Raw genomic sequence first — 24,227 nt, forward strand, 5'->3', positions numbered from 1 at the left:
CAGCCCAGCAGCTGCCGAGGGCCAGAGGCCTTGGAGGTGGGCCTGGCCTGCTGTGCTCACCACCACATGGAAATGCAGCCCTGGCCCCCGTCTCGGGCGGGGAGGTGTCTGCAGGAGGAACATGTCCGGCAGTGCCCCCAGTGCGTGACTTTTGGGGAGACTCCGTGTCTGGGGGGAGGGGAGGAAACAGCCAGAGTCCTTCCCAGCGCCTGCACCCCCCTGGGCCCTGGCCTGGAGGAGGGCTGCGGGCACCGCGCCCGTGGGTCCGGGAGCTCTGAGAAAGCCCAGCACGGGAGCACTGGAGTGTCCGTTTTCCTGTCCCTTCTGGCTGGACGGCACCGCCTCGCTAGCCTCTTCCTCTGGCCGGCCCCGCCCAGGAGCCCCTGGGGCTGGCTAGCCCCCTACAAGGGCATTCGAAAGGAGCACCTCCTGACCGTCCTTGTGGGGGTGGGGGCCCCAGGGCCGTCTCTGCCCGGCCCGGCGTCGCTGGGCCCCGTCACCTTGGTGGAATGTCACCGGTGGGGTAGAGCAGGCCGAGCAGTTGGCTGCCTGCTGGGGAGACGGCTCTCTCGAGCCCCCACCCTGTGCCCTGGCCTCCACCCTGGGTGTCGGGTGCATTCAGGGAAGTCTGGGTGAGAACCCCTACTGACGCAGGGCGGCCCCCCTCGGTCCCTGGCCCAGCTGGGCATACCCGTGATGTGGTGCAGGCCGGGCTGGCCCTGACGCCGCCTGCTGGGGAGCACTGGACCCCCCCACAACACGCTCCAGGGTCTCCGTGGGAGGGCAGGGTGGGGCCGGACCCGCCCACTGGGTCCACCTGCCTCCAGCCTGCGAGAGAGTTCCTCCCATGACCCAGCCGGCCGAGGGAGGAAGGGGTAGGCCTCGGAGGTGGTGAAACCCTGCCCGGAACCTCCCCCCACCCGCCCGCCCCCACCCCTCCCTGGACAGGGTGGCACCCGGTGCTCTTTGCATAATCCTGCGGCTTCACTATCTTCACGCTGTGGCAGCAGCTCGGTGGAGGGGAAGGGCAGAGCGGCCACCATGGCGACACTCCTCTCCCAGCCCCAGCGGCGCCCTCCCCTCTTACGCCAGGCCATCAAGATAAGGCGCCGCAGGGTCAGAGATCTGCAGGATCCCCTGGCCCCAAAAGCTCAGGAGGTAGGAGTGACCTCAGTGAGGAGGAGAGCAGCCAGGGTGGGGCTCTCGGGTCTCTGGGTCCGGGGCTCCACCTCTCGCGGCCTGGGGTTGAGGATGTGGTCCCCTTGCCTTCCTGTCATGGCACCTGGGCAGGGCCTTCTGGGTTGGCAGGCCGGGGTCTGCTGTGTGCTCTCTGGGCTACCCCGGGTCTCGGGTCTGGGGTCAGAGCCTCTCTGAGCCCCCTCCCTCTGGAGGGGCCTCCTGCCGCCCTAGCCTCTGGTCTTCCAGCTCCGAAGGCACGGGCTCCACTAGACGGGGAGTGTCCCTGCTGTGGGCCCGGCTGCTTGGGGATCAGCGGAGCAGCCCCCAGGCCTGCTTGCCATGACCCCCAGCCTCCCACCTCCACTGCTGGGCCTCACTTCCGCCGCGCGGGTGCAGAGCGTGGCCTCCCGATAAGCAGAGCTGCTTCCTCTGGGGAAGGAAGGAAGGTTGGGGCCAAGGGTGTAGAGAGCTCACGCTGCTGGGGCAGCTGAGCGCCAATGGACCTCAGCCACAACAGGCCAGGGGACAAGGAGGGCGGCCCAGCGGCTGGACTCCCAGGAGGCCTGCTATGGGAACAGGTGTGCAGCTCTGGTGGGTTGGGGGCTGGGAACTAGGGACCCTGCAGCCCTGGCCTGGCCTGGCCGGCTCTGTAAGGAACCGTTCCTGTTGTCTGAGCCCTGGTCTAGGCCTTGGGGACACCTTGTCTTTTCACTTTGCTCCCCAGATCGAGCCTCCATCCCACCACCTCTCACCTGAGGAGGTAAGAATTGGAATATTGGGGAGGCAGGCAGGTGCTGGGAACACAGTCCTTGGCCACTGGCCCCAGCAGGGGAGGGGGGCACTTCTGGGCCGTAACCCCCCACCCCCCGCACATCGTGGGTGCCTTGTCTCAGTTCCGGCTGTGCAGTGTTGGGGCCAGGGGGGTTGGGGGGGGCTCACCTTGCAGTGGGCAGACGGGGGTCCTGAGGTGGCCCTGCTGTGTCTCAGCGGGCCCTGCTCTATGAGGAAGCTCTCTACACCGTCCTGCACCGCCTGGGTCAGCCTGAGCCCAACCATGTGCGCGAGGCCTCTGAGCTGCTGCGGTACCTGCAGGAGGTGAGTGAGGCCCCCGCTCCACCCACCGTCCTGCAGCCCGGACCATGAGTCCTCCCTTCCCCGCCCAGCTGCCCCCACCCTGTGCCCCCAGCCGCCTGCACTCCTCCCCCCAGGCCTTCCACATGGAGCCCGAGGAGCACCGGCAGATGCTGCAGCAGGTGCAGAAGCTTGAGGTAACCCTGGTCCGGGACCACCCTAGGACAGGGGCTGAGAAGCCCAGCTCCCTCTGGGACTCAGGCTCACCCTTGTGTCCTTCTAGAAGCCAATATTTTGTCTAAAGGCAACCGTGAAACAAGCCAAGGGCATTCTGGGCAAAGACGTCAGTGGTGAGTAGGGGGTGAGGGGCCCTGAGGGCCCTCTTCCCAGCTCCCCCTTCTCCCCATGAGTCTGTCCCAGAATTCAGCTGGAATTCCCAGCTCCTGGATGTCCCCCTGGTTGCTGCTGGCCCCAGGGCCTTTGAGTCTGGGATGGGGGGGGACTCTGCCCCTGGGATTGGGGTGATGAGGGAGTCTCCTAGGGAGCCCTGCCGACACCCTGGCAGCCTTGTCCTTCCCCTCCTCCCAGGATTCAGTGACCCCTACTGCCTGCTGGGCATTGAGCAGGGGGTGGGCCCGCAGGGAGGCAGCCCTGGGTCCCGGCACCGGCAGAAGGCTGTGGTAAGGCACACCATCCCGGAGGAGCAGACCCACCGCACCCAGGTCATCACCCAGACACTCAACCCCGTCTGGGAGGAGACCTTCATCCTGTACGTGGCCCTGCCGCAGCCCCTACCCCCTCCAAGAGATCAGCAGGACTTCCTGGCTCCGGGGAGGGAACTTGGCTTGACCGGAGGAGGGGCCTGCTCCCTGGGCCGGAGACACACAGGAGGCACACATGCTACATGGGCTGGGAGGGTGTGGAGGGTTGGGCACCGCTGGGTTGATGTGGGGGGTGGGCTGAAGCCTTAGCTTAGCAGAGGGAGGAAGAGTTTGCAAGGAGGGGCTCGGACGGGATGGTGGGTCAGTGGGGGTGGGAGCTTCCGGGGACAGGCTGTGGTTGGGGTCCGGCCCTCCGAGGCCCTCAGCCAGGCCCTTCTCTCCCCCTAGGGAGTTTGAGGACATAAACACCTCGAGCTTCCATCTGGACATGTGGTGAGGAGCATGCCCTGCCCGAAGGGGTCAGGGAGAGAAGGGGGGCGGTTCGGGCTGGCAGATCCTTCTCCCAAAGGGGTCAAGGGCTCCCGGGACACCCTCTCTGCCTCCTGCTCAAACCCTCGCCCTCCGCAGGGACATGGACGCGGTGGAGTCTGTCAGGCAGAAGCTCGGGGAGCTCACAGATCTGCATGGACTGCGAAGGTGAATGCCACGGGAACAGGTTCCGGCGGGAAGGAGTGTGGGCTCTTTCTGCCCTCCCCATGCTTGCATGTCGGTTGCTGGGCTACAGGCTCTGTCCAGGCCCGGGGGGTCGCAGGAGGGGGCTGGATCCCAGCCTGACCCCGCAGGGTCTTGGCCCGTCCTCCTCATGGCCCCTGCCTGGAACAGGATATTTAAGGAGGCGCGAAAGGACAAAGGCCAGGACGATTTTCTGGGGAACGTGGTTCTGAGGCTACAGGTGAGTGGGGTCAGGAAACAGGGGTTCGGGTGGGGTTCGGGGGAGGGGCTCTGGGTCCACACCAAGGGGAGCCTGGGGCCAGCCTCCTGTCGCCCCTCTGCCCCCAACCGTGTGAGGCTTATGCCGCCCGTGGGCGTGGGCCCTCCTGCCCACCTGGCCCACCAGGACCTGCGCTGCCGGGAGGATCAGTGGTACCGGCTGGAGCCCTGCACCGAGACCTACCCAGACCGCGGTCAGTGCCACCTCCAGCTCCAGCTCATTCACAAGCGAGTAGGTGTGGGGCCGGGAGCAGGGCTCTTCCAGTGGCCTGCCTGTGTGGGGCGGGCTGCTCCGGGGACGGGGGCCTCTCCTCACCGCCATGCCGGCCCTGCTGCAGAGAGCGCCGAAGGCCAGCCGCTCCCAGCCCAGCTACACGGTGCATCTCCACCTGCTGCAGCAGCTGGTGTCCCATGAGGTCACCCGGCACCAGGTACTGCCCTCCCCGGGGCTGGAGGGGCGCGGAGCCTGCCGGCCAGGTCCCAACACCCTTCTGCCTGTGTCCTCAGGCAGGCAGTACCTCCTGGGACGGGTCGCTGAGTCCCCAGGCTGCCACCATCCTCTTTCTCCATGCGACGCAGAAGGACCTATCCGACTTCCACCAGTCCATGGCGTGAGTGCACCTGGGAGGGTGGCCTGGGAGGCGCCAGCCTCTCCCTCCCTGCCTGTCCTCCTACAGGCTGGCAGGCCAAAGTCGAACCCTCAAGAGATTTCTGTTTGGCACCAACCGTGTGTGTCAAGTTTTGAGTCCGTAGCCAACTTTTAAACATCTGGAGATTTTCCATACAGAGTCCCATCTCCAGCTTCCCACGTACCCCAAGTGCTGTCAGTCTGCTGGGCTGTAGGCGGTGACAGCAGAGGACACAGCCTCCCCAGCCCCACACGGCTGCCATCGGCCCACATCACTCCCTGACACCCTCTGAGTCCTTCTGGGCATTGGAATTTGTTACCCTTGCCCCGGACGGCAGGCAGCCTTGTTTCCCAGGTCCAGCGCTCTGGAGTCAATGGACCTGTGCGCCGGCATTACCGAATCTGTGTCGAGGGCCCGTCACGTCCCACGGGCCGTAATAGGTTGTGGGAACGTGTTCGAGTGCAGATGAGGCATGAGGAGCCGGGGGCGCACCAGGTGGAATGAGAGCGTGTGTGGCCCCGGGGCCACGGTGGACATTTGGCATTTGAGTAGGGGGCGGACAGAGGTGGGGGACGAGGGCAGCCTGTGGGACCATGGGCAGGTGGGGCCGGATGCAGCAGCAGGCGCCCACAGTGAGGGCCCAGTGCGCCCTCAGCCCCAAACATGTAGTGCGGGTGCCCGCCGTGTCCCGGGAGGGACTGGGCTGCTGTCTCCCCCATCCTCCGTCACTGTCCCGCTCGGGGCTCATCTCAGCTTGGTCATCACCTCCGTGAGGTGTCCCCGGGACTGTCTAAAGGGGAGTCCCTGCCGATGTTTGCCCCATGTGCATGAAAGCTCAAGTCTCCACGTCTGATTTTTCGAAAGGAGCAAGAAATCCTGAATTTTTAAATCACAGATATCCCGATTGGAGAGGGAGATGGTTAATTCACATGTTTCAAAAGCACTTTGACGAGGTTGATGGGGGACCACAGGAGGTCTTTGGGGCAGGTCGTCTCGCTGTCCCTCCCAAGGCGGGTGAGCAGCAGAAAGGGAGAGGCCCCCGCTGGCCGGGCTGAGGGCTTCCTCTGTGCTGCAGGCAGTGGCTGGCCTACAGCCGTCTCTACCAGAGCCTGGAGTTCCCGAGCAGCTGCCTCCTGCACCCCATCACCAGCATCGAGTACCAGTGGATCCAGGGCCGGCTCAAGGGAGAGCAGGTGGGCTGCCGCGGAAGGAGGACTGTCGCGCAGGCAGGGCTCGGGGAGCCGGCACGGCGGTCCGGGCCCCGTGATGCAGCTCCCGGCTCTGTCTGGCCCCGCAGCTGGAGGAGCTGGCCACCTCGTTCAGCAACCTGCTGGCCTACGGCCTCTCCCTCATCCGGAAGTTCCGGTCTGTTTTCCCCCTCTCGGTGTCGGACTCCCCGGCCCGGCTGCAGTCTCTGCTCAGGTCAGCGGCTACCCCTCCCCCTTCCCATGGGGTCAGGAACAAGGGAACAGCTGGGGCACCCGCGTGGACGGGGACGCCTGCTGCAGCTGTGCATGGAGAGGCAGCAGGCGTCCTGGACACAGCTGTCTGTCTCCACAGGGTCCTGGTACAGATGTGCAAGATGAAGGCCTTCGGAGAGCTGTGCCCTGACAGCCCCCCACTGCCCCACCTGGTGACGGAGATGCTGAGGGTACAGGACTCACCCTGGGGACAAGGAGGGCGTGGGCCTGAGCCTAGCAACCCTCCCCGCTCACCGCCTCTCCGCCCGCAGACTGGCACGGTCGAGTGGTTCCACCTGAAGCAGCAGCACCATCAGCCCATGGTGCAGGTGAGGGGCCGGGGCAGGGGAGGAGGGGCTGGGGTGGGGTGCTCGCCCTCTGCGGGCCTGCTCAGCGCGCCTCTGTCCCTGCCAGGGCATGCTGGAGGCGGGCAAAGCCCTGCTGAGCCTGGTACAGGACATCATAGGGGACCTACACCAGTGCCGGCACACGTGGAGCAAGATCTTCCAGAAGTGAGCAGGTGGCTGGGGCGGGGGCAGGAAGCACAGGCCTCAGAATGGGGACCCCAAGGACCCTGGGTGTGCTCCTAGGTCACACCTGTTGCCTTTCTTCCAGCACCCTCAAGATCGACCTCTTCTCCATGGCTTTCCTGGAGCTGCAGTGGCTGGTGAGTCTCTCTCTGGGTCACCAGGCTTTGTCCCCCACCCTGGCTCTGGAGCCCTGTCCCCCTCCTTGCCTTTGCAGGTGGCCAAGCGGGTGCAGGACCACACGGCGGCTGTGGTGGGCAGCCCCGTGTCCCCAGAGATGGGCGAGAGTCTATTCCAGCTCTATGTCAGCCTCAAGGAGCTCTGCCAGCTGGGCCCCGGCCCCGCAGAGAGGTGGGCAGCGGGCTGTCAGCACAAAAGAGAGAGGAGGGTCAAGGAAGTTCTGTGCTAGCCCTGGCAGTCCCCAGGCTGAGCCCCAGCTCTCCCCAGGGATGGAGTCCTGGCCCTGGATGGCTTTCACCGCTGGTTCCAGCCCGCCATCCCCTCCTGGCTACAGAAGACTTACAGCGTGGCCCTGGCGCGGGTGCAGCGCGCTGTGCAGATGGACGAGGTGGGGGCGGGGCCTGAGGCGGGGCGGGGCCCGGCTTTGGGGGTGGGGCTTGGGGCTCCGCTTGTACCTCTAGGATGGATGCGCAGAAGTTGCTAACCAGCTCTTGAGGCCAGTTGTGTGTACAACACTGCCTCCTAATACCCTTGGTTTTAACTGTGGCTTTCCTTCACAGACTGATCTTTGCAGCCTGCGGGTCTGGGTGGAGCCTTGATCCTACCCCTTGTAGCCCCCTGCCCACCCCTGCTTGCCGCTGGTAGAAGCTCTGAATGCCTGTGGAAGGAAGGAGGGAGGGAGGGGCACGGATCTGGCAAGGCCTGAGCCGCCCTTTCTGCACCCTCTCCCATCCCCCAGCTGGTGCCCCTGGGAGAACTGACCAAGCACAGCACATCAGCCGTGGATCTGTCCACCTGCTTCGCCCAGATCAGCCATACTGCCCGGCAGCTGGACTGGCCCGACCCAGAGGAGGCCTTCATGATCACCGTCAAGTTTGTGGAGGTGCGGCGTCTTCTCGTGTCCTCCCCACCTTTCGAGGACAGCCTCATTTGACTTGCCCTGTTTCTCCCAAGCTCTTGCCCTGGGAGCCTCCGAAGGCTTAGGTCTTAAATCCCCAAGTCACTGAGATTTCCATGCCTCCCTCCCCATTGCCCCCCCCTTGGACGCCCCCCACATCGATCATCCTCTCCCCACCCCAGGATACCTGTCGGCTGGCTCTGGTATACTGCAGCCTTATAAAGGCCCGGGCCCGTGAGCTCTCTGTAGGCCAGAAGGACCAGGGCCAGGCAGCCAACATGGTAAGGGCCAGAGCTGGATGTCGGGCGGGGGGGTAGGGGTGGGGATTGCCGGTCCCGGCAAGCTCAGCCAGCTCCGCGCCCCCATGCCCGTGCCTGCCTGCAGCTGTGCGTGGTGGTGAATGACATGGAGCAGCTGCGGCTGGTGATCGGCAAGCTGCCCACCCAGCTGGCGTGGGAGGCGCTGGAGCAGCGGGTCGGAGCTGTGCTGGAGCAGGGCCAGTTGCAGAACACGCTGCACGCCCAGCTGCAGGGCGCGCTGGCTGGGCTGGGCCACGAGATCCGCACGGGCGTCCGCACCCTGGCCGAGCAGGTACCTTGTCCAATTCACGGGGACCCCACCGTGCCCATCCTTGGCCTGAAGCGCCCCCGGCAGGATTCGGGCTGATGTCCAGCCCCCACCCCTTCCTGAACCTAAACGTAGGCTCCAAGTGACCTCACGCTGTCCCCCGTACTCATGCCGTGGCCTCCCTCCTACTGTTTTGTGTCCCCAGCTGGAGGCGGGCATTGCCAGGCACATCCAGAAACTCGTGGGCGTCAAGGAGTCTGTCCTGCCTGAGGATGTGAGTGGCCCTCCCCGCTCACCTTTGCCAAAGGGGCTTATGGTGGCAGGGGGCTTGAAGGCCGTGGGGTGTCAGAGAGAAGTCCCCCAAACTTGGGCAGGAAATGTTCCCTCCTGGGCCTCGGTTTCCTCCTTGGATGCTAAGGGGGGGGGGTTGGGTCATTCCACGGGCTCTCCCAGCATCCACGTGGGGGCTGCAGTGGGGGAGGGCTTAGCCTTTGCGGCCAAACAGATCTGCGTGTGCACCCTTCTGAGCTCCGTTTCTACGAGCCGGCTGACTTCGGCGTCCTCACCTGTCTGGGGGCAGAGACAGTAATGCGTACCTGTGGTTGTCTGCGAGAAGGCCACTCAGTATTTCAGCCACTATTTGAGCGCTCTGTCACAGGCACAGATTTAGGCACAGGGGTATGGATCAATGAGCAAAACTTACGAAACTCCCTGCCTTCCTGGTGCTTACATTCTGGTCAGGGAGGTAGAGGAAGAGCTAGAACGGTAGCTGTGACTAGAATTACACGTGTGTGTGTGTGTGTGTGTGTGTGTGCGTGCACACACACACATGTGACACATTAGTAAGTACTAGAGAAAACAAAGATATTTGTATTCGTATTTGTGTTTTTTGAAAAGATATTTTTAGACAGTGGCTAGAGAAGGCCTTACTCAGAGGGTGACAGCTGAGTCAAGACCTCAAGGAAACAAGAGAAGGAGCCCTGAGGATTTCTAGGGGCGGGCCCAGCCAGGGCCAGGCCCTGTGGCGGGACCACGCACGGCTGCTGAAGGGCCCTGGAGGAGGCCAGTGTGGCCGGAGCCGGCTGCGGCCAGGGCTCAGCTCCCGCACACGTTCCAAATGAAGCAGGTGAAAGCCCCTGGCCCTGTTTCGTCAGGGCGCAGGAATGGGCCAGAGCCAGACTTGCCGCCCACCCCTCTCCCCAGGCCATTCTGCCCCTGATGAAGTTTCTGGAGGTGAAGCTCTGCTACATGAATACCAACTTGGTGCAGGAGAACTTCAGCAGGTCTGCGGCGGCCTCCCACCCTGTGCCCCCCTCCCCTCTTTCTCCTGGCCTCAGCCATTTTCAGGGAAGGATGCAACCAGCCTCTGCTTAAATGCTCACTCCTGGGGACCGGGAGCTCACTACCTCACACACCTGCCCATTTCCCTTCAGGCAGAGCAGAAAGCTGCCTACCCTTTCTCCCTTAGCCCTGGGCTGTCTGTGGGGCTTCGCTGGCTGTAGCTCTAGCCTCCTAACATTACAGGCAACTGGTGTTCCTCTCCCAAGATCCGGGGGAACTTCTCATTAGGGTCTCTCTTAAAGCAGGGGCCCAGCACACCAGGCAGCAGGACTAGAGGTCAAGGACATGGGCTGTGGCCCACCTGGATTCAGACTCTAGTTTTGCTGCTGCTCGAGCAGATTACTCAAGTTTTCCATGCAGATGATCATAGTTCTGTCCTCTAACGAGGATCAAGTGAGTCACATGGGCTCCGAGCGCAGCGCCTATGCAAAGGAAGTGGTTGGTGACGCGCTGCAGAACGCTGACCATGGGTCCTCCCCACGGGAACGGAGCTCCGAGGCTGCCGCCCCTCCCCCCCCCAGGAGTTCTACTCCCGGGGCTGCAGCGGGGCCTTATTTCTCAGGCCACAATATGCCATTTGTTCGGCTAAACTAGAGTTAAAGCTCCGTCATAGGGACTTGACTCACTACGTCTCAAAAGCCGTGAGAACATTGGTGCATAATAAGCACTCGGATATGCTGAATACATTAACTAACACGACCTTCCCCATTCTTAATTACATAACCCAATTTTTTTGTACGGAATGGCCTGACTCTAACATGCGAAATTTCAGTTATCTCAGGTAGTTAGTAGGACTGCGGCTTGGTTTCTCCTTTTTCTCCCCAGGGCTAGTAGATGCTTATCCTTGTTGAAATCCTATTCATTTTGGCCACTCCCATACTGAATCAGGATTCTCTCACTGGGGGACCAGCCTCCCCACCCCACCTTGTTTGCTTGTTGATTGGGGTTTAATAATCCTACTGAGGAAAGTTCTTTGCTAGGTTGTGAGACATATTGGTTGGGACTGGCCCCGTCCCCCAGCCCCACTTGTCCTCCTCTCAGGGGACCAGCCCTCCCTCCCTACACTCCTGCCTGCTGCCCTGGCTCCAGCCTTACCTGAGAAGAGGGTGGAAGTGGAGGGTGGGGAGGAGCTGGGGGTGGGCCTGGGTCCCTTTCTCAAGAATGTCTCTGCTCCCTGGGCTTCCATCCTCCTGTTCTGCGCCTGGCATCCCCGTGCACCTCGGCCCAGCCTCCTGACCCTGCTCTGGACGCACACGCTCGCTGTGCTGATGGAGGTGGCTGCGTCCCAGCGGAGCTGCCCCCTGGCCTCCAGCAGGCTGAAGATCGCACTGCAGGTAATAAGAGCAGCGACAGCAAGTAACAGCCCTGCCTGGAGACGACAAGTAATAACCCGGGTGGGGTCACCTCTGCTGTGTCACCCCTAGAATTTGGAGATCTGCTTCTATGCAGAGGGCTGTGGCCTGCCGCCCGCGGCGCTGCACACCACCACCTTCCAGGTAGGGGTCTTTGCGCGAGCTGGGGGGGCGGGAAGCCTGGGCCGGCACCAGCTGCATAATTTACAGGGCCCAGTAAAGAAAATGCGGGGCCCTTTTTCAAAAATTACTAAAAATTCAAAGACAGCCACAGCAGAGCGTTAAAGCACGGTGAGGGGGTGGCTGTGCGACTGTGCGGGGGGCACATCCGTGAAGCCCACCTTGTCTGTGCCTCGGCGGTCGGCCGGGCCACCCTGAGGGTGCGCTCCCCAGGGGCGGCTCCGCAGCACCCGGAGCTTTCCGTATCACGTCGATATTGGCTGGACCAAAGCCCCTGAGGGGCGCCACTGGACGGGTGGAGTGCGACAGCCGAGGTGACTGCTCAGCTGTGCCGCGTTCCCAGGCTCTGCAGCGGGACCTGGAGCTGCAGGCGGCCTCCAGCCGGGAGCTCATCCAGAAGTACTTCTGCAGCCGCATCCAGCAGCAGGTGAGGCTCTTCTCCCCGTTTCGCTCCCGGGGCACCCGGGGCACCCGGAGCCCCGCCTCCACTCTGCCCCACACTCCCCGCGCTCCACCCCTAGGCAGAAACCGCCTCTGAGGAGCTGGGGGCCGTCACGGTCAAGGCTTCCTACCGCGCCTCTGAGCAGAAGCTGCGTGTGGAACTGCTCAGCGCCTCCAGCCTGCTGCCCCTGGACTCCAACGGTGAGTGCAGGCTGCCCACCCGCCGCTCCCCGCGTCCGTCCCCCCGCGCCCTCCCGCGGCCCCCCGCGCCCCTGGCAGGTCTGCGGTCCCGAGAGGGAGCGCTGGGTGCATTTCCTTCCTGTTGCCAGGAGGGGGCAGTGCTGCTGAGCAGGGCACAGCTGCAGGGGCTGGGACCTAGAGGCGGGGAGCTGGGATATCCTTGGCAACGTCACCTCCCCCAGGTGACCTCCCCGCTTGCCAGGCTCCAGCGATCCCTTTGTCCAGCTGACCTTGGAGCCCAGGCACGAGTTCCCTGAGCTGGCCCCCCGGGAGACCCAAAAGCACAAGAAGGACCTTCACCCCCTGTTTGATGAGACCTTTGAATTGTGAGTGGGTTCCCACACTTGCCACCTTTCCCCAGCCCTGGACTTCCCTCAGCCCTGCTCCTCCCACCTGAGGCCAGTTCCCTTGAAATGAAGGCATTTGGGTCCCAGGGAGGGGCACCTGGAACAGGGGTTTGCTGGGGCCCTGTGGGGAGGCGTGGGACTGGGGGGGGGGGGTTGTGGCCCACCTGCTGGACTTAGAGGCTTGCTTCCAGGGAACGGGGTCCCGTTCCTGAGGTCCTCTGCTCCCCAAGACAGGAGGGTCTGGGAACACAGGCCCCTGGTTTAAAGTACCAGCCCTCAGTCAGGGGAGGCGTCCCTGAGCACGCAGGCCAGGCTGAGAACGGACTTTGCCATCCTAATCCCCAGCTGTCTGCCCTCAGCCCTGGCCTGTCCTCAAGAACCAGCGGTGAACTGTGTGGGGGGTGGGTGCCGGTGACTGTGACTGTGTAGGGGCAGGCAGCTGAGGCCCTCTCTGTCCCCCACTCAGCCTGGTGCCTGCTGAGCCATGCCAGAAGGACGGAGCGTGCCTCCTGCTCACAGTGCTGGACCATGACACGCTGGGGGCTGACGACTTGGAAGGGGAGGCCTTTCTGCCACTGCGCTCGGTGCCGGGCCTGACTGGGGCTGAGGAGCCTGGCGAGGTGCCTCAGACCCGCCTGCCCCTCACCTACCCTGCACTCAACGGTAGGCCTGAGCCCCAGGGCGGAGGCTGCGGGGCTTCGAGTGCAGGCCGTGGCCCAGCACTGGGGGTGCAGGGGAGGGGCAGCCCATAAAGGTCAGGCAGCGGCCCCCGGGGAAGTGAATGAAGCTGGGGTCAGAGAAATCCGTCCTTGGATGTGGAAGCCAGTACAGTCAGCACGGCGGCTCGTGTTGCTGAGTGGACCTCTCGGTCTAATCAAGAAGCCAGTGAAATTTGTTAGGCCAAGTGTGGTGTGACTCTTGCGGGGGGTGGGCGGTGAAGGTCACCAGTAAGTTTACCTGGGGAGAGAGGCTGTGTCTCCGACTTGGGGGGCACAGGCCAAGTATTCTCCAGGCTGGATAAGAATATGTGACACATCTGAGCACTTACGGGGCCACTCCTAAGCACTTGATATATATTAACTCCCAATCCTACAACCACCTAACGTGTGGGTACTATTACTGCTATTTTACAGATGAGTAAACTGAGGCACTAAGAGGTTAACTAGGTGGCCTTAGGTTCTCATATAAAAAGGTAATAGTTCCAACCTGAGGCGCACCGCTCTCAGCCTCTTCCAGTGCAAATTGGGCCAGGGTGTCGGTGCCAGCACGGTCACGTGTCTCATCTCATTCGTCAGGCTGTCTTGTGAGCTTGGCTGGTGTGTGTCCATCACTAGTTTCCAGGCTGGCTGGAGAATGGGTCAGTGCTGTGTCCCCTGCCACAACCCAGGCACTGCCTACCCCCGCCACATTCTGACCCCCAAATGCCTCTCTTCACAGGGGATCCCATCCTGCAGCTGCTGGAGAGCCGGAAGGGTGATCGGGAGGCCCAGGTGTTTGTGAGGCTGCGGCGGCAGCGAGCCAAGCAGGCCTCCCATCATGCCCCAAGGCCAGGGCGGTAGCAGTGGAGGTTAGGGATGGCGTTGGGTGCCCAGTAGGGACGGGCTTTCCTGAGAGGTCTGGGTTCTCCCCACCATAGTGCAAGCCCTCCAGCTTGGCCTAATGCTCCAGAAGGGCCCTGCAAGTCTGGGAACCCCAGCGTGTGAAAGGCCCAGCATGAAGATCCCCTCTGGTCCTCCTGCCAGAGCAGGGGCCCGTGGTGCTGCTGCCAGGGCCTTTTAGTATTTATATTCCTCCTTCCTGCCCTCAGCCAGGGCCTCAGCACTCTCTACCAAATCTCAGCACCAGGGGGAGGGGGCAGCTGTCTGCGGCTCCTGCCCCTACTTCCCCTGTGGGAGGCGCTGCTGCCCTGGCAGAGACCCTCAGCCATCTGTTTCTGGCACGCCTATTCCAGTCACTGGGGTGGACATTAGGCTTCCCTGGTCTATTCTTTAGCACCCCTACCTTGGGTCACTGGGGCTGGGGCTGGGGCTACGGCACAAAGCCTCCTAGGGGAGGAAGGGGACCCTGCCAGAGAGGAGGCTACAGCTGCCCTGGTGGGGAGGGCGGCAGCTCTAATGGAGGGAGCCTGGCCCCTCTCCTGAGGCGGCCACCAGTACCCAGGTTAAGAAGCCCTGAGCCAAGGACCTTCCGGCCCTGCAGAGGTGAAAGCTGGCAGGCAGTGGGGCTGGCACGGAGGAACAGAAGCAGAAAAGATAGCTTGGCCAGCCATGTCTACTGAGGACACCCCCTCCCTGGGATGGTGCCTCCTACTTAGGAACTTCCTTAGCAAAATAAAAAAACAAAAACAATTCATTGTCCTCTAAGGAACGACACCGCTGGCCTGCATCGGGGCCCAGAAGATTACAGTCAGGCCTGCAACCCCCCTCCTCGGCCCTCAGGAGACCTCGAGCTGCCCCCGACCTGGGCCTGGCCCACCCCTCGCTCCCGTGCTCTAGAGCAGGTGGTGTGGGAATGACTGACGCACAAGCAGGCTTCAACGAAACGTGCCTAGACGTGTCGGTTTGTGGCTGCGCCCGGCACTCCAAGGGCGGCCCCAGGGTGGGGTCTTCCAGGAGCGCAGGCTGAATGGCTGTTCGAGGGCTTAGAGGAACAGGGTCCCAGCCTGGCCTGGGGGCGGAGGCCCCTGTATTGGGAATCGGAACCCAAGGCCAGGCTGTCATTCTACCTGTGTGACCCTGTTTGAGTCCCTTAACCTCTCTGAGCCTGCTCCTTTCAGCTTGAACCTGAGCCCCATGCAGAGCCACTAGGTTTGTTTTCTCACAGCCACCAGCTTAGAGCAGGGGAAGGAGGTGGCTCAAAGGCTGAGACCCTCCTCCTTCCTTCTAGTGCTTTTATGAGAAGGAGGTATACGTCTGTTTCTCTGGGAGACACTAGGGGCTGTTGTCTTTCTCAAAACAAGTAAACAGGTCCCAACGGATAATGGATCCCTGAAGAGTCCTAAGCCTAGGAGGTCTCCAGGGCTAAAGGTCTCCAGCTCATTTGCGCCAGCAGGCCTGGGCTGGAGGGCACCTGAGCTCTGTCTAGAGGCCTGGAGCCACCTGGGCACTTGAAGGTGGCGTTAGCCACCTAGCCACACCTTGGTGGGGGCCCGAGCTCTTCCCATGGCTTAGGTGGGGCTGGAGCCTAGGCTGGGAGGGCCAAGTTCACTCAGCTGATAGTTCAGAGGCCCTTACTTGGGGCCCTACTCTCCCTCACCCCAATGTAAACAAGCTACCATTGTAAGTTCGTATTTTATTTCCAATAGATTTGGAGCTTTGTTGATTTTTGCATTTTTGTAAAAAAAAGTTTTCACTTAATTATTTGAAAGCCCTTTCGTGCTGAGCCCAAGGGGGAGCCTGGGCCAAGCCAGACCCTTCACAGCCCTCTTGCTCCCACCCCAGACCCCCAGCGCTGGGGACAGGGTGGCTTCCCTCCACCCGCTCTGCCCTCCCGCCCCCACTGCATCTTTCTGTACAGAACAATTTTTAAAATGGAAGCTAAGACACAATATACATTGGACAGGCACGCACACACATGTACACGGGCGTCCGCTCCAAACGGGCAGGACGTCAGCTGCACTCAGAGAGCACCAAGGAATGCATACGGAGCCCCTCCTTGTGAGGAGGGCAGGGCCTAAGCCCCACCTTGGTCCCCAGTCTGCAGCTCCTCCCCACCAACTGCCCTGGTAGCTGCCAGAGGGAGGGGAGGGGAGAAAGGGGGGAAGCTGACAGCAGCTGGGGGGTTATGAAGAGGGCAGTGCCAGTCTGGTAGGTGGTCCTGGGGCCAGGGAAGCCGCTCTGGGGGCCCAGAGGGAGAGGACTGAGGTGGAGCCCTGGCCTCAGGAACCTGAGGGGTAGAACTCCCAGGCCTTTCCCCTCAAGGAGCTTCAAGGGCCCAGGGTTGGGAGTGGGGCTGGCCCTTGCAGCTTTGGCCTGCCAGCCGCAGACTAAATACACATTTGGTAAACCTAGGGACTAGGCTGGCTTAGACCCCAGTACACCCCACTCTCAAGCCTCACGCCTGGGAACCAGGTCTGTCCCCGGGGATGTCCACACCCCTGGCTCTGGCCCTGGCGTGGGGAGGTGCAGTGAACATGGCCTGCCCTGAAGGCTTGGTCCCTCCCCTCGCCCCCTTCCAGCTTCCTGCTCAGGCCCCAGGAAGAAGTTAAAACTAGTTAGTTTTCCTACATTAAAAAGAGACAGAAACATATCCCCTGCCGAAATGCCGGTGGGCGATGAGGGGACTTTGTCTCTGCAGTGGAAAAGGAGAGAGTGGGCAAGGGGAGGGCTGCAAAATAGTTTTTTTCTTTTAAAAAGTGCTTGGTAAGTCTGTTTTAAAGTGTGTGTCTATATCTATGTACAGATATACACACAGACACTGTTCACACACTGCTGCCCACGCATACCTGCACACGTACAGAAATGTATACATATACAGAATCATGTACATATACATACATACATACATACATACATATATATACTTTAAAAAGTCCTAGGTAAGAAGATCTGAGCCGGGCCGGGGCCAGGCCTGCAGGGTCACGACTGGAGGGTGTGGGCCCGGCTGGGCTGGCAGACGGGGCATTCGCTGCCCTCGGCGCAGAGCTCACACAGCACGGCATGTTGGCACGGCAGCACCGCTCGGTTCTGCTCCTGACACTTAAGGCATTTCACCGACTGCATGTGGAACACGGCCTGCGGAGGGAGAGGGATGCCGTGTTCACTGGCCTGGTCCCCCATCTCCCCAGCAACTCTCTCCACATTCACTTCAGTCCGCTTGGGGCAAGGAAACAGACGCACAGAGCTCAGCAGTGTGCTCAGCCGACAAGTAAGAGAGCAGAGCTGGAGTTCAGGCTGCTGCCCTCAAGCCTCCCTAAGTCTGCTTCCAGCCCCACCAGGAAGAGGGGAGGGCCAAGGCTGCTCCACAGCTCCCACCCTGACAGGCTCTTCCTCCCACAAAGCCTCTGCCTCATTTGATCCTGCAGTGACCCTCGGTCCCCAAAAGGGAACAATGGGGGGCCTGGCTACAAATGCCCGGTGAAGGGAAGAATGTACTTTGCTGCTGTGGCATGATCCCCGGGCCTCCAGCCGGGCACCTAGGAGTACAGACAAAGTAGCCCTAGGGACCTAACTGTTCTAGAATGTGTGCTGGTATATGCAGAGCTCACAGGAGAAGCATCTCCATGCCACTGAAGGCCCAGGCCTAGTGATGTAGCTTGGGTCAGCCCCACCCAGAACTGGGGGGGTGGGCACTGACACCTGTCCACCTCTACTTTCTCACCTCCCTAAGGAGTGACATTCCCTCCTACCTCCCCTCCAGAGGTCAGCATCCTGTGTCAGCCCAGCAGTTGGGCAGAGGCTCTCAGAAGGAAGGTGGCTGTCCCTGGAGCAGCATGGACCCATAAGCGTCCAAGTACTGGCTGAGGATACTGTATGCCCCCACCCAGTACTCCCCTAACCTCCTGGGCTGACCTTGTCCACTTGCTCCAGGTGGGCCCGCAGCTGCTTCTGGAGGGAGTACAGCGTGGAGAGCGAGAGGGCCTCCAGATCGGAGAAGGTGGGCAAGGCCTGTGCGTCGGGGCCTGAGTGCAGCCGCTCCAGTTCTTCCTGTAGCTTCTTAACCTGCCCCTCCAGTGCATCACGCTGCTCCCGGGCCAGCTCACACTCGGCACCTGCTGCACTGGCCCGCTCACCGGCCTCCTCTGCCTCCTTCTTCCAGGCATCACAAGCCTGTGGGCCCAACACACAGCGCCTCATCATGATGGCCCCCTGCCCCGTGTCCCCTGCAAGCACCTCTCTGGGAGCCTGCATGGGCCACTTGTGGCTGCAGGGCCTGCTGGGGAGCTGGGTCAGCTGTCTGGGGAGGGAGGAGGCGGGCACTGCCTGCAGAGAAGAGAGATGTCAGGGCCTGCAAGAGACCCTCTATAGGCAGGGAAGGGGGCTGAGCCCAACAGAGCAGGGCAGCACTAGGCAGAGCTGGGCATGCTGCTGGCCAGCACTTGCAGGAGCAGCCAGGCTGCAGCTGAATAGAGGAACCATCTCAGAACCTAGAACCCTGGACCTGGAGCCCTTGAAAGTCAGGGCTTCTGGGGAGAGGCCAGCAGTGCTGTGGGACCAAACTAAGTAACTCACAGTGGGAATTCCAGGCCGGGGACACCAGCCACCCCAGGGTCCTGACTGGCAAAGCAAGTGTTTCCACAGGAGAAGAGAGTGAATAAAACTCCAGGACCCCTGCCCTCCCACCCCTGCGCCTGCTCTGTGTAAGATGGGCTCAGGTTGGTGCCAACCAGGCCCTGGAAAGGCGAGTGGGTGTGTGGGCCCCATACCTGCTTGGCCTGCTTCCAGGACTCCTCCCACTGCTTGATGGTGCCGTTGGCTTCTTCAAGCTCTTGCCGCAGCCGGGCCAGCTCAGCGGCCCCTGGCCCTGACAGGAAGGCAGGGGAAGTGCCTGGGGAGAAGCTACCAGAGGCAAAATGCTCCCAGATGCTGCTATTCATCCCGTTCAGACCTGCCTCAGGAAAGGGAGGGACGTTAGAGCTTGGAGAGCTTCAGGCCTGGGCCCAGGCCCTCGTCCTGTCCACCCGTCTGGGGGGCTTCAAAGGGCTAGCTGTGCAAGGCTTCAGCAATGTCAGGCCGGGGATCTCACAGGAATGTGCAGAGCCCACAGCTGCATCAGACCTACGGTAGCACCACCTGCTACTCAACATTTGGCACTTAACTTCTGAGGCTTAGCATCTTCACCTATAAAGTGAGGCTCCCATCATTTGTCTCACAGCGTGACTCAGGGGCCTTGGGAAGTATCGCAAAGAGAGCAGTCTGTAGAGGTGACAATTTGTGATTGTGAACTGACTTTTAGGCTAGAGGGAAGACAGCCTTCTTGCAACTTCTGTAAGGCTTGGGAGGAGATTCAGGGGCAAAAATGCAGGCCAGAGCCTCAGATGATGGCACAGCTGGAGCAGGAGTTCAGGGAGCCCTGGGTTCATTCCCTTTGTTTTATGACAAGGAAACAGACACAATGTGTTGCTAAGAATCACACAAACAGTAGGGGCGTCTGGGTGACTCAGTCAGCTGGGCATCTGACTCTTGGTATCAGCTCAGGTCGTGATCTAAGAGTCATGGGATTGAGCCCCATGTCGGGCTCCGCACTCAGCAGGGAGTCTGCTTGGGATTCTCTCTTCCTCTGCCCTTTCCTCCATGCTCTCTTTCTCTCTCTCAGATAAATACATCTTTTTTTCTTTCAGGTTTTATTAGAGAGAGAGAGAGAGCATGAGCAGGGCATAGGGCAGAGGGAGAAGCAGACTCCCCACAGAGCCGGGAGCCTGACGCGGGGCTTGATCCCAGGACCCTGAGATCATGACCTGAATCGAAGGCAGATGCTTAACTGACCAAGCCACCCAGGTGCCCCATAAATAAAAAAAAAGAAACAGGGGCGCCTGGGTGGCACAGCGGTTAAGCATCTGCCTTCGGCTCAGGGCGTGATCCCGGCGTTCTGGGATCGAGTCCCACATCGCGCTCCTCCGCTGTGAGCCTGCTTCTTCCTCTCCCACTCCCCCTGCTGGTGTTCCCTCTCTCGCTGGCTGTCTCTATCTCTGTCAAATAAATAAATAAAATCCTTAAAAAAAAAAAAAAAAAAACCCACACACACACACACAAACAGTAAATAGTGGCGCCAATATACGTCCAGGCATCTGACTCCAAAGGCTTACTCTTTCCGATAAGCTAAGCTGCATGCTCCTCCGACCACACGCCGCGCAGTCCTTTGCTGTGCCCTGCTCTGTGGCCCCCAGGACAGCCCCTGTCTTCTAGAGGGAAGCCATACCCACGTCTGGCCTCATTCTGCCCACACGTCCTTCTAATAATTTCTTTCTCACTCCCTTCCCCACTAATCCAGCCAGGATGTTCCAGAACCCTCCAGGCAATACAAGTGCACCCAAAATGTGAGAGACTCGTGGAGAGCCTGAGAAGTGCACAATCTATGAGCCTATGTGCCCTGTCTCAGAGGTGGGAACTCAGAACCAACACCACACCGTCCCAGCAGCAAGCTCTTCCCATGGACCTCTGCTCCAGCCAGGTAGCATTTCCTCTCTTGGAAAGGAGCCACTTCCTCTCTCAACCACATCCAGGCCAGGTCCCTTCTGTTATTCTGAATCACAAACCCAGGCCTTTGACTCCACACAACAGGTGACAGTCCCTAAGTACGCTCTAAGGTCTGTGCTCCTCTGCCTCCCTGACTAGACCATGGCCCCGTGCCAGCAGGGACTGCTGAGCTCAGTGCATCTATAGAACTCTGCTCAGTAACTACATGGAGAAGGAATGAATGAATGTGCGGCCAGTGAGCAGGGCTACAGTCAAGATGCTTCCAGAATAAGAGCAAGTCAGACAAATGTAACACAAAGCATCTAACCTGACAGACTCAACATAAAACGGAACAGCCACCATCAAAACTGGAAAGATGCTAAGAAATCAGTGTGCTGCCCTGATCTCTGCAGTGAGGTGAGGACGTTCCCAAGCTGGTCAGAGTGTCAAACGTGGCTCAGAGGCTCAGGCTCAGTGTGACCAGGAAGCCCAGTACCCTTGGCGGGGGTTATTCCTGATCTCCTCCCACAGCTGCTGGGGGAGGGGAACTAAGAGCAGAGCGGCGGGCTGGGTACCGAGCTGTTTTACGTGTTACCTCAGTGAGTACTCACACCAGCCCGCCCACGAGAGGGAACCCTGCCCGCAGTGGTGGAGCCCGTGGCTCTCCACACCCTGCTTCTAATGGCTATGATTGATGTGCCCTGCAGAACCCACAGTCCAGATCGTTCTAATGCTTGTGTTCACCGAACAGCCTTTGGGGTTACAGCTGGTCTGCCTGGCGCCTCTGTTTACCAGGAAGGCCACTTTGAGCCTATTCAGACTCTTCCCTTCGCCTCTTGTGAAGCTGGCTGTCGTGAGCCCGCCTCCGAGTTCTGGGTGACTGGGCAGAACCAGCACACTGGCATGAACAGCACCGAGACCTGGCGCTTGAGGCCCTTGCTTCTTACTGCACACTGGCCCTTTGCCCAGCACTTCACTCACGTTATTCCATTTAAGCCTCACCACTGTCTTACAAGGAGGATGCCGCCATTACACAAATTTTGAAGCAGAAGAAACTAAGAGGGGGTGCCTGGGTGGCACAGCGGTTAAGCGTCTGCCTTCAGCTCAGGGCATGATCCCGGCGTTCTGGGATCGAGCCCCACATCAGGCTCCTCTGCTATGAGCCTGCTTCTTCCTCTCCCACTCCCCCTGCTTGTGTTCCCTCTCTCACTGGCTGTCTCTATCTCTGTCAAATAAATAAATAAAATCTTTAAAAAAAAAAAAAGAAGAAGAAACTAAGAGGGACTAAGTTGCTTGTCTAGGTTTACCCAGCTAAGGGAAACGTGGTACAGGGACCGACCCACCTCCAAGCCATGAGCCACTTGCTTCAGCATCCACTCTGCATTGCCTCTGGATGTGGACAAAGTGGCAAAAGCACTTTCCAAAAGCCCAGATCCTGCCCCAGGTCTCAGAGACACACACCCCCTCTTACCCAAAGATCCGTGTGATGCTGAGGTCCCCAAAAATGTGTTTTCTGACTGGCTCAGGTGGCCCTGGGGCTGCTGCAGGAAATGTGAGGAGAGGCTGACAGGAGGGGACGGGGATGCTGAGTGGAAGGAAGCAGAACTGCCCAAGGAGCCAGGGATGTTCACGGGTGCAGAGCTCTGCAGCAAACTGCCGCCTAGAAGAGAGGCCCCGGAAGGCCAGTGAGGACAGGGCAAGCTATGTGGAGCCACACCAGCAGGGGACAGCTCATCTGTCCACCTTGGGCCAGGCTGGACCCCTAGGAGCCCTCCCTCGTGTGCTGCCCGCCCACTGCCCAGTACCAATTGTGATGCTGCCTGGGTGGGGCACCGTGCTGTTATCGAAAGTCTTCTCTAGGGCGGCCACCCCAAACTCGTTCAGGTCCAGGTCATCCAAGGCAGACTCTAGAGACAGAGAGATTGGGGTGTGAGCCTCCTTGTCTCCTGAGAGGCCACACCACCCTGAGGTTCCAGGCCTTGCCTTCAGGACCCACCTGCCCCTCTACTGCCTCCTCTTCACGCTCAGTCCCACTAGACCCCTGCTCTCAAGCCTTTGCCTGTCTGGCTGCTCCTCGGCCAACACGGACACCCTGTGCTGTCTGCCTCGCCAAGTCCAGCTCTAATGGCTCTCTTTTCCGAAGCCTTCGCTGATACCTCCAGGGGACCCAATGCAGGGTTCCTGACTGTGACAGAGGTCTTATCTCCTGCTGTTACAGCTCGTATGTCTCATTCCTGAGTTCTCTGGGGGCAAGCAAGCCTCTGGGCCCTCAGTGGCTAGTGCACAGCAGGTGCCTGGACAAATATCCACTGGCCTCTGTGGGACTAGCCTGGGAGGCTGGGAACTATATCCCTCCTTGAGGGCAGGAACACCCTGTCTGCATCTCTTAACACCCCAGTGCTTAAAACAGGCTCTGGCACAAAGTAACACCCATAAATGACTGCTGAGAGAGACGGGCAGTGGCTTCTAATGACCAGGAACTCTGAGGACAGTTATGTAGGCTGTTCACTACACAAGAGTACCTAGTGAGAGGATGAATGAGGGCTGGATGACCTATGTTGTGGAATGAGATGGCACTCATCCAGAGGAAGAGGTATCTCTTTCAAATTTGTACAACAGAGCAAACCGGAGGGCTATTTTCCTATAAGGGCTAGTCTTGGCCCACACCTTGGGCTCATTTTCCCTTTTCAAAGGGCTCAGAGTGCCCACCCTCTGACTCTCCCAAGATAAATGTCTAAAGTGACAAGTACGCTAGTCTGAATCTCATTCTAGAGACCTAGCTTCTCTAACTCCAGATCCAGTCCTGGACTTGGCAACAGAAATGGCCTAATTACCTATGACTGACTCTACCGTGTCGCTGGTGGGATAGAAGGGCAGAGCATTTGCATTCATGCCAGGGACGCTGCTGGTGCCGGCAGGGCTAGGGGGAGTAGCTGCCAGGCTGGAGGTGATACTAGAAGAGATGCTTGAGGTCAGGGGGCTGCCCACGGGAAGGATGCCCAGCATGTCCTGCAACGAGAGAGTGAGGAGGAGGCAATGGGATGCCCACTCATGGAGGCCATGGCCAGGGGCTAGAGATGGGGGCCGGGAGGGGCAGAAGGAAATGGTGCATCCCAGCTCTCATCCGGATGCCCCCATGCCCAGACAGGACCCCATCCACTCAACACCTTGTTGAGAGGCTGGAGTTGGAGAACTGTGGCTTGCAGGCTGCAGGGCCCACTCACCCTAAGTCCTATAGTAGGGGAAGGGAGAAGTCATCCCAGTGCCTAGCATAGTACAGATGCTCAAGAAATATTGTTTTTGACTGATGAGTGAGTCCAAGAGGTGAGGGATTCCAGGGCTTGACCCCACCCTCTCTGGATTTGAGGCTGGGGCCCCACTTTAGTCCTGCCTTCAACTTGCGGGGAAAGCAGTGGCCCCACTCCCTAAGGCCTGGGATTCTGGCCTGTCCTGTCAATAGCAAGTGTCAGAAGGGGAGAAAGGGGGCTGAGAGCTACATACCTGTTTGGGCTGAAGCAAAGGCTGCTCTTGACTCCTGGGCTCTAGTGAGTGGGGTTTTAACTTGGCCTGAGAGAGAAAAGTCAGAGAACAAGAGATGATGTGGTGCTAGGGAGGGCCCCTGAATCCAGGAGCCCGCCCAAGCATCAACCTGCCATGGCCCACTAAGGCTGAAGGCACCTGTCATGCAATTCCCCTCTACACATGTACCCTGCTCTCCCTCCCAACCCCTACTCCTTTCCCTACCCTAGGAACCAGGGGAGCTATTTCTCTTCTCCCTGGTGACTCCAAACCTCAGGTAAGTCCACTTAGAGACCCTCCGTCCTGCTCCCCAAGGCCCTGCCACTCCATCAAGGCAGCACAGGGCAGGGGAAAGACCAGCTATGGGGTCAGAAGACCGAGATAGGAGTCCCTGCTCCTCTATTAACTGGCTCCGTGACAGGGTGAGGTACCTGGCTATGCTAACCTTTCTGTCTTCATTTGTAAGATGGGATGGCCTCACTCACTCTGCTCAGTGTTGCAGAGGCTGAAGACAGGGGCCTCCTAGCTCC

General features: G+C 60.3%; 2 protein-coding genes across 21 annotated transcripts in view; one reads left to right on the forward strand and one right to left on the reverse strand.

Annotated features, from left to right (window-relative positions):
* The first annotated feature begins 964 nt into the window (after positions 1-964).
* On the forward strand, positions 965-21,452 carry UNC13D (unc-13 homolog D). 10 transcript variants are annotated; one of them, XR_015721240.1, is made up of 34 exons: positions 980-1,158; positions 1,904-1,939; positions 2,167-2,274; positions 2,388-2,447; positions 2,534-2,600; positions 2,839-3,019; positions 3,360-3,404; positions 3,540-3,608; positions 3,795-3,864; positions 4,030-4,134; positions 4,241-4,333; positions 4,410-4,513; positions 5,607-5,724; positions 5,829-5,953; positions 6,092-6,182; positions 6,264-6,320; positions 6,406-6,503; positions 6,607-6,658; positions 6,736-6,869; positions 6,966-7,086; positions 7,438-7,581; positions 7,779-7,877; positions 7,981-8,187; positions 8,369-8,437; positions 9,367-9,446; positions 10,733-10,838; positions 10,929-11,000; positions 11,380-11,463; positions 11,558-11,678; positions 11,920-12,043; positions 12,531-12,727; positions 13,502-13,631; positions 17,593-17,659; positions 19,994-20,009. XR_015721240.1 is itself a non-coding variant. In XM_087854094.1 (33 exons), exons 1-32 carry the CDS (start codon positions 1,042-1,044, stop codon positions 13,621-13,623), a joined length of 3,276 nt encoding a protein of 1,091 aa, XP_087710220.1. In that variant the 5' UTR covers positions 980-1,041; the 3' UTR covers positions 13,624-13,631; positions 19,998-20,133. The 10 variants fall into 10 exon arrangements, 8 of the variants coding, with proteins under 8 accessions (XP_087710222.1, XP_045670562.2, XP_045670568.2 ...); XM_087854094.1 differs by lacking the exon at positions 17,593-17,659 and having other exon boundaries at positions 19,998-20,133; XM_045814607.2 differs by lacking the exon at positions 17,593-17,659 and having other exon boundaries at positions 19,994-20,131.
* UNK (unk zinc finger) overlaps positions 15,341-24,227 on the reverse strand; it is a 32,517-nt gene continuing 23,630 nt past the window's right edge. For all 11 annotated transcript variants that reach the window (XM_045814616.2, XM_087854103.1, XM_087854098.1 and 8 more), the window contains 7 exons: positions 23,680-23,745; positions 23,013-23,187; positions 21,984-22,085; positions 21,650-21,838; positions 18,429-18,610; positions 17,575-17,832; positions 15,341-16,797 (listed from right to left, as the gene is read on the reverse strand). In XM_045814616.2, the coding sequence (XP_045670572.1) occupies positions 16,642-16,797; positions 17,575-17,832; positions 18,429-18,610; positions 21,650-21,838; positions 21,984-22,085; positions 23,013-23,187; positions 23,680-23,745 (1,128 nt within the window). In that variant the 3' untranslated portion in view covers positions 15,341-16,641. The remainder of the gene's footprint in view (positions 16,798-17,574; positions 17,833-18,428; positions 18,611-21,649; positions 21,839-21,983; positions 22,086-23,012; positions 23,188-23,679; positions 23,746-24,227) is intronic.

The sequence above is a fragment of the Ursus americanus genome, chromosome 23 (genome assembly GCF_024610735.1).
Source record: "Ursus americanus isolate L20-20 chromosome 23, mUrsAme1.1.p, whole genome shotgun sequence".
NCBI classification, from domain to species: Eukaryota; Metazoa; Chordata; class Mammalia; order Carnivora; family Ursidae; genus Ursus; species Ursus americanus.

What these genes read in the sequence shown, in the direction of transcription:
- UNC13D (XM_087854096.1), top strand. Translation starts at nt 1,042, where the DNA reads ATGGCGACACTCCTCTCCCAGCCCCAGCGGCGCCCTCCCCTCTTACGC. An exon ending in ACCACCTCTCACCTGAGGAG is followed by an intron (nt 1,940 to 2,166) that starts GTAAGAATTGGA and finishes GCTGTGTCTCAG; the next exon opens with CGGGCCCTGCTCTATGAGGA. An exon ending in GCCGGCTCAAGGGAGAGCAG is followed by an intron (nt 5,725 to 5,828) that starts GTGGGCTGCCGC and finishes CTGGCCCCGCAG; the next exon opens with CTGGAGGAGCTGGCCACCTC.